At 42.3% G+C, this 16,033-nt stretch overlaps 1 protein-coding gene across 2 annotated transcripts; it reads left to right on the plus strand.

Moving 5' to 3' along the window:
• Positions 10,397–14,274, plus strand: LOC109227245 (F-box/kelch-repeat protein At1g74510-like). Of its 2 annotated transcripts, none has more exons than XM_019392331.1 (2): positions 10,397–10,779; positions 12,633–14,274. In XM_019392331.1, exon 2 carries the CDS (start codon positions 12,674–12,676, stop codon positions 13,997–13,999), a length of 1,326 nt encoding a protein of 441 aa, XP_019247876.1. In that variant the 5' UTR covers positions 10,397–10,779; positions 12,633–12,673; the 3' UTR covers positions 14,000–14,274. The 2 variants fall into 2 exon arrangements, with proteins under 2 accessions (XP_019247876.1, XP_019247875.1); XM_019392330.1 differs by lacking the exon at positions 10,397–10,779 and adding an exon at positions 11,229–11,341.

The raw sequence follows: 16,033 nt of genomic DNA on the forward strand, positions 1-16,033 counted from the left end.
TAATGCGATAAGTTCCTTCCTTGCTTGTGGAGCGGGTTGAACGCCTCGGCAGTATAATAGATGCATCTATGGTCTGTGCGGCTCGACCCTCGGCAGTGTACACATTATTCTATATCGGGTCGTACGACCTCGGCATAATCGTGTGTTATATCGCAAGCAGTCAGAATGTTCACGAGATTATCCTTCCACTTATGCCTGTCACTTTAGATGGTATTTCCTTATCCGTTTAATATTGGCACTTGATATTTCTTAGCTGTTGAGATAGAGTACGAGATTGAAAAATTGATATCCTTAAAAGAAATTTTGGAAGATTGTGTTAGTTACAGATTTACCTCACTACTAGTATTGTGTTTCTATCTGTTTATGATTTACCATATTGACTTATTGGACCACTAGTAAGTGTCGATGTCGATCCTTCGTCACTAATTCTCCGAGGTTAGGCTAGATACTTACTGGGTACCCGTTGATTTATGTACTCATGTTGCACTTCTGCACTAAGTGTGCAGGATCTAACAGGTTCATTTGGTGATCATCTTGGCGCGTAGGCGCAACTGTTGAGGAGACTTTATGTGAGCTGCATTCCAGGCTACGCATCGCAGTCCACAGGGTCCCCGTCATACTATTCACTTTGTCCTATCTTATTTACATTTCAGACAGACGTTTTATTATTATTGTACTCCTTAGTAGATGCTCATGCACTTGTGACATTGGTTTTCGGGATATACTAGTTGATGCTTACGGTTCTGTATATTATCATCGCCTTTCATTTCTTTTACAAATTACTAATTTTGTACGTTCCCATGGATTTAAAACTGTAAATTTCCTTCCTTATTAAAATTTATGATTTCGGAAGCAATAAAATGAATAAATAATATGATAATTCACCGTTGTCTTACCTAACGACGACGTTAGGCGCCATCACGACTTATAGTGACTTTTGGGTCGTGACAGCTTGGTATCAGAGGGTTAAGTTCACTTAGGTCTCACGAGTCATGAGCAAGTCTATTAGAGTCTTGCGGATCGGTCTAGAGACGTCTGTACTTATCTTCGAGAGGCTACAAGGCTTTTAGGAGTACTTCCCTTCTTGATTCCCCATCGTGCAATTTGACTCATTTGAGGCTTATGCCTTTATTTCCTTCCTACTCAATCTTATGCGATGTGGAGCGCTTGTTATCAATTGGGAATTGAGGAGTTGTAGTGGTACTGCAGACGTGGTGCAGAATGCTTTTCCCTGCGTACTCGGGCAGGCTATTATCGTCGCCTTGCGGAAGGATGTTCTTTCATTTCAGCTCAGTATATGTATTTCTATGGTTTTGAGGCTATGCACAGATTGTTATGATGTTAATACGTTGTTATCGCACAATGTTGGTGTAATGGTAGGGTGCTTGTTTATGTGTCCAGGCAGTGAATAACTAGAAAGGAGGATTTCCCAGTGAGAGTATTAGAGGTTCGGCATTTAATTCCAGCGAAAGAAAGACAATCGGACTATGGATGTTCATGCTTTGGTTGATGGAGTAACGAGACTTGATATTTTCGAGCCTGGTATAATTCTCAATTGTGATGTGGTATCATCGTCCTTATTTGAACTCATTAAGGCTCGCCGGTGTTATGGTCTTCTTTGATTTGCCTTTGGGTTAAGGTGTTGTGAAATTGTGCCTAAGAAGTGGTTGTCAGCGATGGCGGTGTGTAGCGGTTTCATAATCGAATCAGTGTTTCTAATATTGATGGCTCGAGAAAGATGATCTTCAAGGAGGCTTAGAGTTAGTAGCAATTTTATTAGTTCACGTGCCACAGAGATGGATTTTGATTTGAGGTAGCATTTGGGCAGAGAAGGATGAGGAAGGACATAGTGGGAGGTGTCTCGCGGTGGTTGAGTTGCTAGTTGGTCAAGTATAAAAAGCAGAGGTCGAGAAGTTTCTTAAAGGAGATGGTTTAACCGAAGTAGGAGTGCCAAAGTAGCATATGGATTCTGTGGCGGGATAACCACAAGCCTTGAGAAACTTTAGGGCGATTTGAGAATCATGGTGGAAAATGACTAGGTCTATGGTTAATTTGGGATGGTGGCTACTGTACTGAGGAAGATTGATATGGAAGAGAGGAATTTGCTTGAAATGAAGAGGATGTGAAAACTTGATTATCACTTTTGGGGATGCAACATGACTTTGAGTTTGTAATGTATTGTCGGACTTTCAGTTGATGTCTATGGGAATGAACAGACTCTTACAGTTGGCGGGCGAGCATGGGCTCAGGAGGGTTTACTGATTTCGTAGTGGTTATACCCTGTGCAACATCGTTGATAGATATCGATACGGTATTTCCACATGTGGGATATCTCCTATGAGCAGGTCAACGGTTGCGTGATTTCTGATGAAGCTTCTACGAGGAACTCTACTTACTACCCAGCGGGAGGTCGAGTAGGCAATTGTGGCTGATAATTTGGGATGTTTTATGAAAGGTTTAACAAAAGATTTCGAGAAATTTGGCTGTTAACGGTGCGAGGTCATAGGATCGAAGATTGCAGACAGCTCCAAGAAGAAGTAGCCCGACTAATCAGCAAAGGGAACCTCCGAGAGTTCCTCAGCGACCGAGCCAAAAACAATTTTGGAAAAGAGAGACGAATAGGAAAAATGAAACAGAAGAGCCGCAACATGTCATCCACAGATCATTGGAGGAATCGACGTCCCACAGGAACCCATTGTCAAACGAACAAAAATATCCATCACTAGGGAAAAGTGGACTCGAGGTTACATACCCAAGGACTCTCTCACATTTAGCGAAGAGGACATCAAGGCCCTGTTTTAGCCTCATAACGACACATTGGTAATTTCTTTTCTTGTAAATACATTTTAAGCGTGTGCTTGTGGATCCAGGTAGCTCGGCCAACATTATCAGGTCGAGGGTGGTGGAGCAGCTCGAACTGCTCGACCCGATCGTGCCCGCCTCTCGATTCCTCAACGAATTCAACATGGCGAGCGAGACAATGAAAGGGAAAATCACCCTTCCGGTCAACGTGGCCGGCACAACCCAAAATGTCAAGTTTCATGTCAACGAAGGAGACATGAGGTACAATGCCTTGCTCGGAAAGCCATGGATATACTGCATGAGAGCAGTATCGTCAACCCTTCATCAAATTATGAAATTTCTAACGAAGTACAGAATAAGAACTGTATACTGGGAGCAACATGCAGCAAAAGAGATGTTCGCAGTGCACGATGTGGCACCGGCATCGACGCCTTCAACATCGGAGGATAAGAAAATAGTGAAGTAGAAATCACAAGCTACATCCTTGACTGCGCCCGAATAAATGAGTAAAGGACCGTACCGCGTCCCCGTAGCAAGTGATTGAAACATAACAAGGCTTGAAGCGCCATCACCACTAAGGTATAACCGTCTCCCCTTTTATTTTACATCTTACACTAACCTGTGTGCAGGTGTCCGGTTGGAGAAGTCGAAGGACCTTCCAGCTCGAAGACCTTAGGTTTTAAAGCATGCGTTGCACTCTTTTCCTTCGATCGGATTTTATCCCAAGAAGGGTTTTGCGGCAAGGTTTTTAACAAGGCAACATCTATATGCTACCTAAGGAGAACTTAACAAGTATTCAAGGTTTCTCTTCAATCAACGTCGAATACTGGGGGCATTCCCCCCCGGAGATCACCTCCCCGGAGTAATCAAGACAAGACAAAGAGGGTCTCGATGGGAAAATGATGTATCAGACCAAACGGTCAAATGAACCATGTCGGGATAAAATAATCAAACCCTCAAGGACAAAAACATGTATACGTGTACCAAGTAATCAATGAAATACCTTTTACCATCAAAATGCCTTGCGCTTCAAAGAAGTTTACTATTTTTACAAGAAACGGCCCTAGAGCCAGAAATTTCCGGAACACTCGGGGACTGGCATAAAAAACTCGAAGCCGTAAGACCTCCGGGCCGGAAACTTCGAGATCGAAAGCCCTCATAAGGCAACATCAGAATATACAAAGAACATCTCCAGATCCAAAAACTCTCGATGTCTCGAGGACTATCGCCGACGGTCACCCCATCGAGGTATCAAAAACTCGAGGCCATAAGACCCCAAGGGGGCAACCTCAAGCCCTAAAGACCTCCATAAGGCAATGCCAAATCTGTAAGAGCTCAAGCAAGGCATGAATTATACTTGTGCAAAGTAACCTATCTGTAAGTCCCCGAGTAAGGCATGTTTAAATTTATAAGACCTTACAAAAGGCATAATCCCGATCCTAAAGTCAAGGCTATATATTCGAACTTGTAAGACCTCTGCAATGGCATACCCTTAATATTGACGCCGAGTCTATCTCACTCGGGAACTAAAAGGCTACGGCCAAACACAATGACTACGGTCATAAGGCTCCAACCAAACTAACGCGACTCGGGGACGCCCGATCGTCACTGTAAAGTCACAGGCGCCAGCCTATACTAGAGGTCGTACCGACCCAAGGCGTAAGAGCCCAAGTGCTAGCCCATATTAGAGGTCGTACCAACCCAAGGTGTAAGAGCCCAAGAGCCAGCCTATATTAGAGGTCGTGCCGACCCAAGGCGTAAGAGCCCAAGCGCTAGCCCATATCAGAGGTCATACCAACCCAAGGTGTAAGAGCCCAAGCACCAGCCCATACTAGAGGTCGTGCCGACCCAACGCGTAAGAGCCTAAGCGCCATCCCATATTAGAGGTCATGCCGACCCAACGCGTAAGAGCCTAAGAGCCAGCTTAAAATACAAAAACCTAAGGATCGATGAGCTCGAGTCGAAACCCGACTCAAAGATCGAGCCCGAAATAGTTAACTAAAAAAGCTTAAAGGCAAATGCGTAAGAGCCTACGGACTAGCCCAACAGGCCCCAGGGCCGATTTGCAAACTTAAGGGTTTTCCTTGAAGCTCAATTCATCTGGATAATCATTGACAAGCGTCAAAATTCAAAACAAAAGGAAGACATACACAAGCAACGAGAAATTCATGAAAGAGGAAAACCGAAAGGCTCATTTATATATATATATATATATATATATAATATATATATATTAGTATATATATATATATATAATATGAAATAATACAAGGCTTCATTTACAATGTTCTCAAAGAGCATAATATGCAGGATCAGAAAGGAAAGGTCTAAAGTCTTCTTTCCCCTCAGGGACTATGGCTCCATCGGCCTCTTCCTTATTATATTCGGCATCGGATACAAGGAACTTGGCGTCGAGTTCATCTGCCTTGGCCTGCTCTATCTCTTCCGAGAGATCGAAGCCCCTAGCATGGATCTCCTCGAGGGTTTCCCTTCGGGTTCTGCACTAGGCATATTCTTTTCTTCTGCTCTCCCGAACGGAATCCCCTCTCAACCTAGCTCGAGCATCGACAACGTCTTTTAAATAGACGACTACTTTCTTATCACTCTTAGTTCGAATCTCTTCAGCTTCAGCCTGGGCATCCATGACCTTGGCCTTCATCTTCAAAAGGTCAGACTAGAGCCTTACGATCGTGCTCGCCCGGATAGAGCTGTTTTCGTGAGCATTCCGGAGTTCCACTTCCAGGGCAGAAACCTTGGCCAATGCATTCTTCTTGGCCGTAACTTGGGCATCTATCTGAGCATTTAACTCGTTATACTCATTCCTGGCCTGACCAACTTCGCCCCAAAGGCGTTCCAGGTCCTCCGTCTTACTCTACAACTGAAGCATCAAAGTGTTAATCTCCGACGATAGATGAGAAAATATGCACCCCTTCGAAATAAAGGTTACCTGTCTCTCGAGGCGGTCTTCGTAGTCCGGGCTTCGACTCGTCTCATACCAAAGGTATATCAACTCTTTTGCCCTTTTATCGCAGAGAAGCCTAAGGGATTTCTCCATGCCAAAGGCTTTCCGCAACCGGGCTTCCCGGCGGAGTAGCTTGGACTTGAGTTTGCCAAAAGCCTATAAAAAAGAAACCCAATGAGAAAATGAAAATGCAAAATCAAAAAACCAACAAAGTCAACCAAAGCTCACCTCAGAACAAAGCCGTTGAGCCTCGTTAAAAGTTGAGCGTGCATCTACTGGCTTGATCCCATCGGCCCCAATCGAACAGCTCTCGGCGGGGATATGATCGCTCGAGGCCCCACTTGACTTAGGCATCCCTTAGCCTCGAACATCCCTCGAAATAACTTCGACAGGAGAAGAGGATGGCAGCAGAACATTCGCATCCCTCGAAGTACCTTTGACGGGAGAAGACGATGGCGGCAGAACATCTGTATCCCTCGAATTACCTTCAACGGGAAAAAAAGACGGTGGCAGAGAAGGAGCCACTTCTTCGAGGCTAGAAATCTCGGATATTGCGAGTTCAGCTACCCCGGAAGGCCCTCGGCTTGAGCCATTAATGCATGGCCGCTCCCTTCTGTCGTGCCAATGTCTATACGACGGCCGATAGGTACATGATCTACCTCAGCGGTGGCGTATCCTTTCGATTCCGGGCAGGCCCTACTTCACTACAAATCTCCTCGCCCGCCGAGGATTCCTTGCGCTTGTTATCACTCTTCAGCCACGAAGCCGATGATCCTCCCTCCTCTCTGAGAGAGCTTGGTCTTACCTCAACAAATTCTCCAACACCTGCAGTAAAGAAGTTAGGAAACACAGAGGGAAATATTCCTTAGAAAGAAGGATCACGCGGTACTCACCATGATGTTTTGCCTCCCATATACCCTTCGACAAATCTCGCCACTTACGCTCATCGTAGGTCGATCAAGCTGCCTGTTTTTGAGTCCAATCCACCAAATTAGGGACCTCGTACGACAACCACAGGACTGTTGCGGAAAGGGAAAGAAAACACCATTACGGAGTCTGCCTCCACTATAAACAAAGATGATAAAAGCACAAGTGTACCACTTACGTGTGAAATTCCATTTCTCAGGGAATGGCAGGAATTCTACAGGAATAACGTCAACAGTTCGCACTCGAACAAATCGATTCATTCACCCTCGGTCCCAGTCTTCTTCGTTACTGACAAAAAAGGGTCGGGTGGATCGATATTATAGAATAATCAAGCCTCGATAATTCAAGGGCTGAAACAATCTAATGAGATGAATGAGGGTGAACTCGAGCCCGACTTCCTCCACAAAGAACCTCATCATCAATACTATCCTCCAGAACGACGGGTGAACCTGTGCCAGGGTAGCCCGATATCTTCGACAGAAGTCAAGCACGACTCTATCGAGAGGGCCCAACGTAAAAGGGTACACGTATACGTTCAAAAACCCATCTACATGAGCCATGATGTTCTATTTCGGGGAAGGTACCCGCAGTACCACCTTTTCTCCCCATCTGCAGTCTCTCCTTACTGCCTCGAGGTGTTCCTCTCCTATTGATGAAATGGACCTCGATGCATGCTCCCAATGGCCCTGAACATTGGGAGGTCTCTCTAACGTAAATTCCCTCCTCGAAACGAAACATCTCGAAGTTGGCTCACCGGACGCCGGCGGTGTCCACCAACCGAGCGGGAAGCAGAGGCGGAACACTCCTCTTCTTGGTGAATGGGCTTGGGTGTAGCAGCCATAACTATGGTGAAACGAGAAAGAGGAAATGAGAACTTAGGCGAAAGCTTCAAATTAAATGGTGAAAGAGCTGACACAGGGAAGGAGAGATTGCAAATAGTCCCTGAGCGAGGATACACTCGAACTCGGGTGGCCCTTGGGCTTAGTAATCAAACGAGCATTTGAAATCGAAATAAAGATAGCCTTGAGGCTTTATTAATAATCCTCGGATGAGAACTGACACAGACTTAGGTAGCCCGGGGGCCAAAGAATTGGGTGAATGACCCGCAATTGTAATAGCAGAGATCCTCGAGATCGGGCACCATCTTGAGGCTAGGTTTATGTGGATAGCTCCTTAGAGCCCATCGTTATAGCAACAGAAATCCTCGAGATGGGGCACCATCTCGAGGCTAGGTTGATATGGGAATCTGTGACCCCTCGAACGTTGTACGACAGTGTCATTCGTATGACATGGCCATGAAGTGATTGAGGTGGTCCCGCCGGTTCACTTCTCCGAAAGTGATAATGTCCTAGTCAAAACTAATTGGCCTTTAGAGTAGGCGGACAGTCGCCGCTTGCTCTATATATGAGTTTGCTTTCCTCTTACTTGAGGATTTTGCTACTTTGAGCTAAGTTTGTATCAGATCAATCCAGACATAGTCCGGGGAATGGCAAAGTGTTTCAAGGATTATCATATTAACCAATCGAGAACCAAAGGAATTCCTATGTCTGAGTCCAGTATTCAGACTGGCCGATAAAATCACACGGTTGGATTTTTCGCAAACACAGGCAAAAGGGAATCCAGCACAAGACAAAAGCAAATTGAAGAAATTGTTGTATTAACAAGCGACGATTACAAAAGCCCACGAGGGATCCTTTCACAGAAACAAAGAAGCAAAAAATAACAGCCAAAGAGCCTAAACAACTTTCGAGGGTACATCCTCGGATGCGACCTTTAGACACCCTACTTTTCGCGTTAATCGCTTGATAAGGCGTAACTATCGTCGTGATGGAAGTATCGAAGATGCAAGGATTCAAGACCATTTCTTATCATTTTACTCTAAGAAACGCGGGGACTATCTGCATACGGCTAAAATCGAAGAGTCTGATTTTGCGATCATTGTGACATTCCGTAGCTTCACTTGGGAGGCCCGAGGCACAACTCGAGGTTCAACCCCGAGGGTTCCTTAGCTCGACCTCAGGGCAACATAAATCGGTGGCTACCATGGACAAGCGGGAGGTTCCCAAGGCACGTGACTAAAGCTGACAATACCTGCAAGAGTAGTACTAGTCTGTACTAGTAGTAAATAAGTTGTTCCAGCTATGTTTCTTTATAATAATTACATATGTACCGTGTTGGGATTCCTCCTCCTATAAAAAGGGGACCCTTGTCATTCCTCGCGCACAACATATTGAATAGAAGAACAAGAACATTCTAAGTTCTCTAACTTAAACATTCTCCATTGTCTCTCCCTTGATCTTACTGCTTACATTTATTGTTTCTTATTAACTATTTTTCATTTATTGCTCATCATTGATCATAAAGAGCCACCATCAAGGCTCTCAGAACTCTTAGTTCTCCATCGATCATCCCCGATCGAGCTCATTAGCTCGACTTCGCTGCCCAGCTAAGGCCAGCTCGAGGCTCCAATCCACGACCATTCGGTTTGCGTTATACATTGTCTCACGCTTTTATCTCATTTTACTAACTCATTCTTAGCATCAATTGCCCAACAACTAGCATTAAAATAAATAACGTATTTTTAGAACCACAAAATCAAATCTAATTGTACTTATCATTTTTAAGATAAACAGTGTATATAATCACATTGAATACAACAACATATATCCTGTGGTAAATAATTGATAGATATGAATATAATTAACTAAATTATAGCTATGCTAACAATAAATCTCTCTGACATTTTTGAAAGTTCCCTGCATCGAATGTTAAGTAATAGATCGAAGGGAGAAAAATTAGGAAGGAACGAAGCTCTAGATAACGGAGTGGCGTACGGAGAACGGGAATACCCTTTTATAGAAAACCCCTGCAAAAAGGCAAAAACCGTTTCGCGTGCGAAGAGAAATTACACGTGCGCAAACGACCGTTATCAATGTCGTTCCTTCCAATGAACCCCGTCACTTCTTGCTCTGCCGTTTCTGGTCCCACCCACCGCCACCCCCACCTCTTTTCCCTTAAATGTAGTCGAATTTTTTATTATTATCAGCCATTAATCAATCCAACAGGAAAAAGAAAAGAAAAGAAAAGAGAAAAAGCAATTATCACTCCATCCTTCCTACTACAGTATTTCTCTGTCTCTCTAAAAAAAAAAGCAATTATCACTCATTAATCAATTCAACAGGAAAAAGAAAAGAAAAGAAAAGAGAAAAAGCAATTATCACTCCATCCTTCCTACTACAGTATTTCTCTGTCTCTCTAAAAGAGAAAAAAAGAGAAAAAAAAAGCAATTATCGGCCATTAATCAATCCAACAGAAAAAAGAAAAGAAAAGAAAAGAGAAAAAGTAATTATCACTCCATCCTTCCTACTACAATATTTCTCTGTCTCAAAAAAAAATAATTATCACTCATTAATCAATCCAACAGGAAAAAGAAAAGAAAGAAAAGAGAAAAAGCAATTTTCACTCCATCCTTCCTACTACAGTATTTCTCTGTCTCTCTAAAAAAAAAAAAGCAATTATCACTCATTAATTAACCAACAGGAAAAAGAAAAGAAAAGAAAAGAGAAAAAGCAATTATCACTTCATCCTTCATACTACAATATTTATCTGTCTCTCTCTAAAAAAAAAAAAGCACTTATCACTCATTAATCAATCCAACAGGAAAAAGAAAAGAAAAGAAAAGAGAAAAAGCAATTATCATTCCATCCTTCCTACTACAATATTTATCTGTATCTCTAAAAAAAAAAAGCGATTACCAGATTAATCAATCCAACAGGAAAAAAAAAAGAAAAGAAAAGAGAAAAACCAATTATCACTTCATCCTTCCAACTACAGTATTTCTGTCTCTCTAAAAAAAAAAAATTACTCAAAAGAGTGACTGAGAGAAAAAGAAAACAGCTGTCTGTCTCTGAGATTCGAGGGGGCCTCATAAAAATGTAAATATACAAAGGAAAAGGTCCTGACCAACAACACTTGTCTACTGAACTTGTTTAATAGTTGCTGCCGTTTTTGCTTAACATTAAGGATGGAAGTTCTCTTTTTGATGGGTTTGTAACAACTTCTGTGGATTTATCATTTCGCAAAAATCAGTAAGTTCCTTTCCTTTTTGTATTGAAGTTTTATGGGTTCTGTATTTTTCTGCTTTAAGTTTGTTTCCAGTAAATTTTATATGTCTTGCTTTATTTTAAGATTGGCATTGAGTATGAGCTTTATGTTAATTGAGATTTGAGAATAAGGTGATTAGCTGGTGGGGTTGGACCTAGAAGTTTCGCTTGATTTTTTCCGTTTCATGGGACTGCTATTAGGTTTATTTGGTGCTTTCTAGACAAAATATTTGTTTTTTTTTAAATTGTGAATGTATGAGTTTTCACTGTTTATCTTACGAGTCCTCAAAGATGATTTTTTTTTCTTATGCTAACTGTGGACGATATAATTAAATGTTCATAATTATCAAGGTAAGGTCTTCCCAAGGGGTTGTGAGTTCGAGTCTCCCCAAGAGCCAAGAGCAAGGTGGGAAGTTCTTGGAGGATGGATGCCGAGGGTCTATTTGGAAACAGCCTCTCTACCCCAGGGTGTAAGGTCTGCGTACACACTACCCTCCCCAGACCCCACTGAATGGGATTATAGTGGATTGTTGTTGTAATTATCAAGGTAAGGATCTTTTTTACAAATTTGTTAGGAATCTTTGATTCTAGCAGTTATTGTTTTGCTGGTTATTTTTTAAAATTGGTTGGAGGCAGCAGGCTGCTAATAAATTGGCCTGAATCAAAATATTTGCAACAAAGTTAATTGAAGTTTATCGTTTATTTGGATGTTTCGTAAGTAGTGAGAACTTTCCAAATATAAGAATTAACCTAAATAGCCGATCACCCAGCCGCTTAAACTAAAAATAGCCGGAAGGTGTATAATCTATACATGTATAAACGTATATAACCAGTGTATAATGTATGTATACCGGCTAGGAAACTGGAAAAGTAAACAGTGAATCCGGCCGGCTATTTGTGTAAAGAGCCCTTTCAGTTACCTGTACAAATTACAAAGAGGGAAGGTGCATAAACCAGACCTTATGTCTTAATTCATAATGTATGTTAATAAATGCATTATCTTTTCTGTGACTTATATGCGTTCATTGTGTATTGTTGGATTAAATGGCACTAAACCAACATGAAGGAATTGTGTTGCCTGACTTGATGAATAATTGATAATCCAATGCAAGAAAGTTGTTACATTGGAATAAAAAAGAGGCAAATGGGGAGGAGAAAAATTATCTTCTCGAGTTTGTCGTGTGAGGAACATGTTTGCAAAAGTCGTGAAAAACTTCCCAAGGAAGCGTCCTGCGTCACATGTTTGGAAATTTCCCATAGAAAAATGGTTGTGGCGGTTACAAATGTAATAACAAAACTCATGAAAGGTAGTTATCGTTTTCCATTCTTTCTTTCCTAATGAATCCAAACTCATCAATGGTGGTAATCCGTTTTCCCTTTTCTTTTCCCACGGAATCCTACTAATTAGATGTCATAAAGGAGTAAAAACATGTGGTTTCTCCGCCTTTCCTTTTTGTAGTGCCATTGCTTTCGGTTAGACATAGGCTTTGAACTAACAGGTACTCCAATAGTAATTTCTTAGCTCGTTAACAATTGATTTGGTTATAATGTTGCATCGACTTTCACCTATTTATCTTTGTTAGAAGGACCATAAATCCTTTGATTTGACTTCCATGCTTTTCTGTTGATCTCTTATCATTGAAGGAATACTATATGCTTGCTCTGTCTAGTGTTTGGAGGGAACCAAGTCGTACGGTTCTGTTAGTTAATGTTTTCATTCTATTGAAAGATTCTGTTGTAGTAGCTGTAATATTCTTATTTGAATACCTATAAAATTGAAATTCTTTTTTGATTATTTGGCATATTTTTTAAGGAAGGAGTGGGCTTTGCTTTTGCAGGCGAGGAGTGATTTTGCCGACCCCTGTGCATATCAAGCACCATGTTGGAGGGATCATATCTTGTTTCAAGGGACTTGCCTTCTGCGTGCGAGCAAGAGAGCAAGTGGATATACTATGCTTTCCATGTTATTGAGCACTCAAAGGGAAAGCGTCCTTTGGAGGATGTAGCAGACATTGGTTTGAGAAAGTCATCAAAGCTGCTTGATGCCCTAGAGAAGGAGGAAACCATGCAGTGTCTTCATGATCTTTCGCTCTCTCAAGAGGAACAATCAGATAAGCAGCATGATAGTGGCACTCATTCTGATTCAAGTTCTTTAATCCACCAAATTGGGCGAGACCTTTCAATAAATTGCCCGCTTCATTGCTCAAGGTCAGATTATGGGTCCATTTCTTCATTGAACCAGAGCTTTAGGTCTTTAATTCAGAGTGGAGAACTTTATAGGCTCAGGAGACAGATGGGTATCATAGAACATTGGGTTTATTTCTCTTGCAACCTCCTTGAATGGGAGGCCTTTGATCCCATTCGTCGTAGGTGGATGCATTTGCCAACAATGACATCAAATGAATGCTTCATGTGTTCTGACAAGGAATCACTGGCAGTTGGTACTGAACTTCTTGTCTTTGGCAAGGAAATAGAGTACCATGTCATCTACAAATACAGCATCCTCACCAACTCATGGTCATCGGGGATGAAAACAAACACACCTAGGTGCCTCTTTGGCTCTACAAGCCTTGGGGAAATTGCAATTGTAGCAGGCGGTTGTGACTCAAGGGGAAATATTCTAAGCTCAGCGGAGCTTTATAATTCCGAAACAGGAACATGGGAGACTCTCCCAAGCATGAATAAACCAAGAAAATTGTGTTCAGGTGTATTCATGGATGGGAAGTTCTACGTAATTGGTGGGGTTGGTGTTGGCAATTCAACCGTGCTTACTTGTGGCGAAGTGTATGATTTGAAAGCAAGGTCTTGGATCGAGGTACCTGATATGTACCCAGCACGTAATAGAGGGGCTGGAGCTAATGATGCTCTTGCAGCAGCTAAGGCACCTCCACTCTTAGCTGTTGTAAAGAATGAGTTATATGCTGCATATTACGCTGAAAATGAACTCTGGAAATATGATAAGGGAAGAAACTTATGGATTACTATAGGAAGATTGCCTGAGCATGCGACTTCTATGAATGGTTGGGGGCTTGCATTTAGGGCATGTGGGGATCAGCTTATAGTTATTGGAGGACCTAGAGCGTTGAATGGGGGATTCATTGAGATTAATTCTTGGGAACCTGCGGAAGGCGCACCAAACTGGAATTTATTGGGCAGAAAACATTCAGGAAATTTTGTTTATAATTGTGCAGTGATGGGTTGCTGAGGTGTCTTATTTGGATGGGAGTATTGAAACCTGTATGATCTCCTCTCTGCATTTAGATCCAGTCACCTGTTTACTTTTTGATCTTCTGTTGTCAATTTGTATCATTATCAATTGGTTAACGTGAGAAATTCATAATGTGTAGAAGTGACATAGATCAACAAGTTGAAGCAGTGATAAGGTTCTAGTTTGCCATGATGATTTGGAAAATTTTACTGAAAACATAATTGAAACTGTGTTGTAAATTGATAATCTGAGTTTTATTTATATTTGTATTATTATTTTTTGCCTTACTATTATGCTGCCTGCGATATGTCATAGTGGTTCGTCGCTTCTGTCCCAAAAATGTATCTGTAGTGTTAGAGCTGTTGTTAATGGGCATTATTATGCTAGAATGTCATATCTTACCCTGCTTTCTTGCTTACAGAGTGTATAGCTTATATAAGTTTTTGGCACGTCAAAATTGAGAAAGAATCCAACTACCTGTATTGTCTTGCATATCTTCTGAAAGCTCTATTTGCATTCTCATATTGGAACTGAAAACAGAAATTCCATGTTGGATGTAATTTTATGTGCTTCTATAGTTGGTCGATTCTTTCTGTGCTTCTCTGTTTTATATAGGAGGAAGTTCATATTCAATTTCTATATTATGGCAGTGCCAAATACAACAACAACAACCCAGTAGAATCCCATAAGTGGGGTATAGGGAGGATAGTGTGCACGCAGACCTCACCCCGAGGGGTGAGAGAGGCTGTTTTTTTGAAAGACTCTCTGCGTAAGACGACGAAAAGAAACACTATATCAGTATCATCAATAGAAAATCAAAGAAATAATAACAACATTATAAGAACCAGAAAACTGATGAGAAGCAATAATAATAACCAGTAAATAAGGCTCGGCACAATAAAAACAGAGAATAGTGTGAACACAACATTAACCACTAGCAATCGAAAGACAAAACCCTATCAGACTAGCCTCACACCGGTACAAAGTAGAAAAATTACTCAACTACCTCCTAACACCTTCCTATCAAGGGTTATGTCCGGAAATCTAAAGTTACGTCATGTCCTGTCTGATCACCTCTCCCCAATACTTCTTAGGCCGCCCTCTACTCTTCTCGTACCCGCCAAAACCAATTGCTCACACCTTCTTACTGGGGCATCCGGGCTTCTCCTCTGTACGTGCCTGAACCATCCGAGCCTCGCTTTCCGCATCTTGGCATCCAATGGAGCCACGCCCACTTCTCCCGAATGCCTTCATTCCGAATCTTATCCATCCTAGTGTGCTCGCGCGCACATCTACCTCAACATTCTCATTTCTGCTACTTTCATCTTCTGGACATGTGAGTTCTTAACTGGTCAACACTCAGCCCAATACAACATGGCCGGCATAACCACCGCCCTATAAAACTTACCTTTGAGTATCAGTGGCGCCTTCTTGTCACACATAAGTCCAGATGTTAATCTCCATTTCATCTACCCCACCCTATACGATGTGTAGCATCCTCGTCGATCTCCCCACCCCCTTGGATAACCGACCCAAGGTACTAAAACTGTCTCTCTTGGGGGTGACCTGTGATTCAAGCTCACTTCCATGCCTGCTTCCCTCGGCTCCGCGCTGAACTTGCATTTAAGGTATTCCATCTTAGTCCTGCTCAATTTGAAACCCTTAGACTCAAGGGCCTGTCTCCAAACCTCCAGCCTCTCGTTAACACTGCCTCGCGTCTCATCTATCAACACTATGTCATCAGCGAATAACATACACCAAGGCACCTCCCAATGAATATGGCATGTCAGTGCGCCCATCACCAAGGGAAATAAGAACGGGTTGAGTGTACAGATCCTTGGTTTAACCCCATAACAACCAGGAAATGCTCCGAGTCGCCCCCCACTGTCCTACCCCGAGTTTTAGCTCCATCACACATGTCCCTAATCGCCCTTATGTAGGCAACCAACACACTTTTAGCCTCCAGGCATCTCCAAAGGACCTCTCTAGAGACCTTGTCATATGCTTTCTTCAAGTCAATAAACACCATGT

This window comes from Nicotiana attenuata, chromosome 6 (assembly GCF_001879085.1).
Source record: "Nicotiana attenuata strain UT chromosome 6, NIATTr2, whole genome shotgun sequence".
Taxonomy (NCBI): domain Eukaryota; kingdom Viridiplantae; phylum Streptophyta; class Magnoliopsida; order Solanales; family Solanaceae; genus Nicotiana; species Nicotiana attenuata.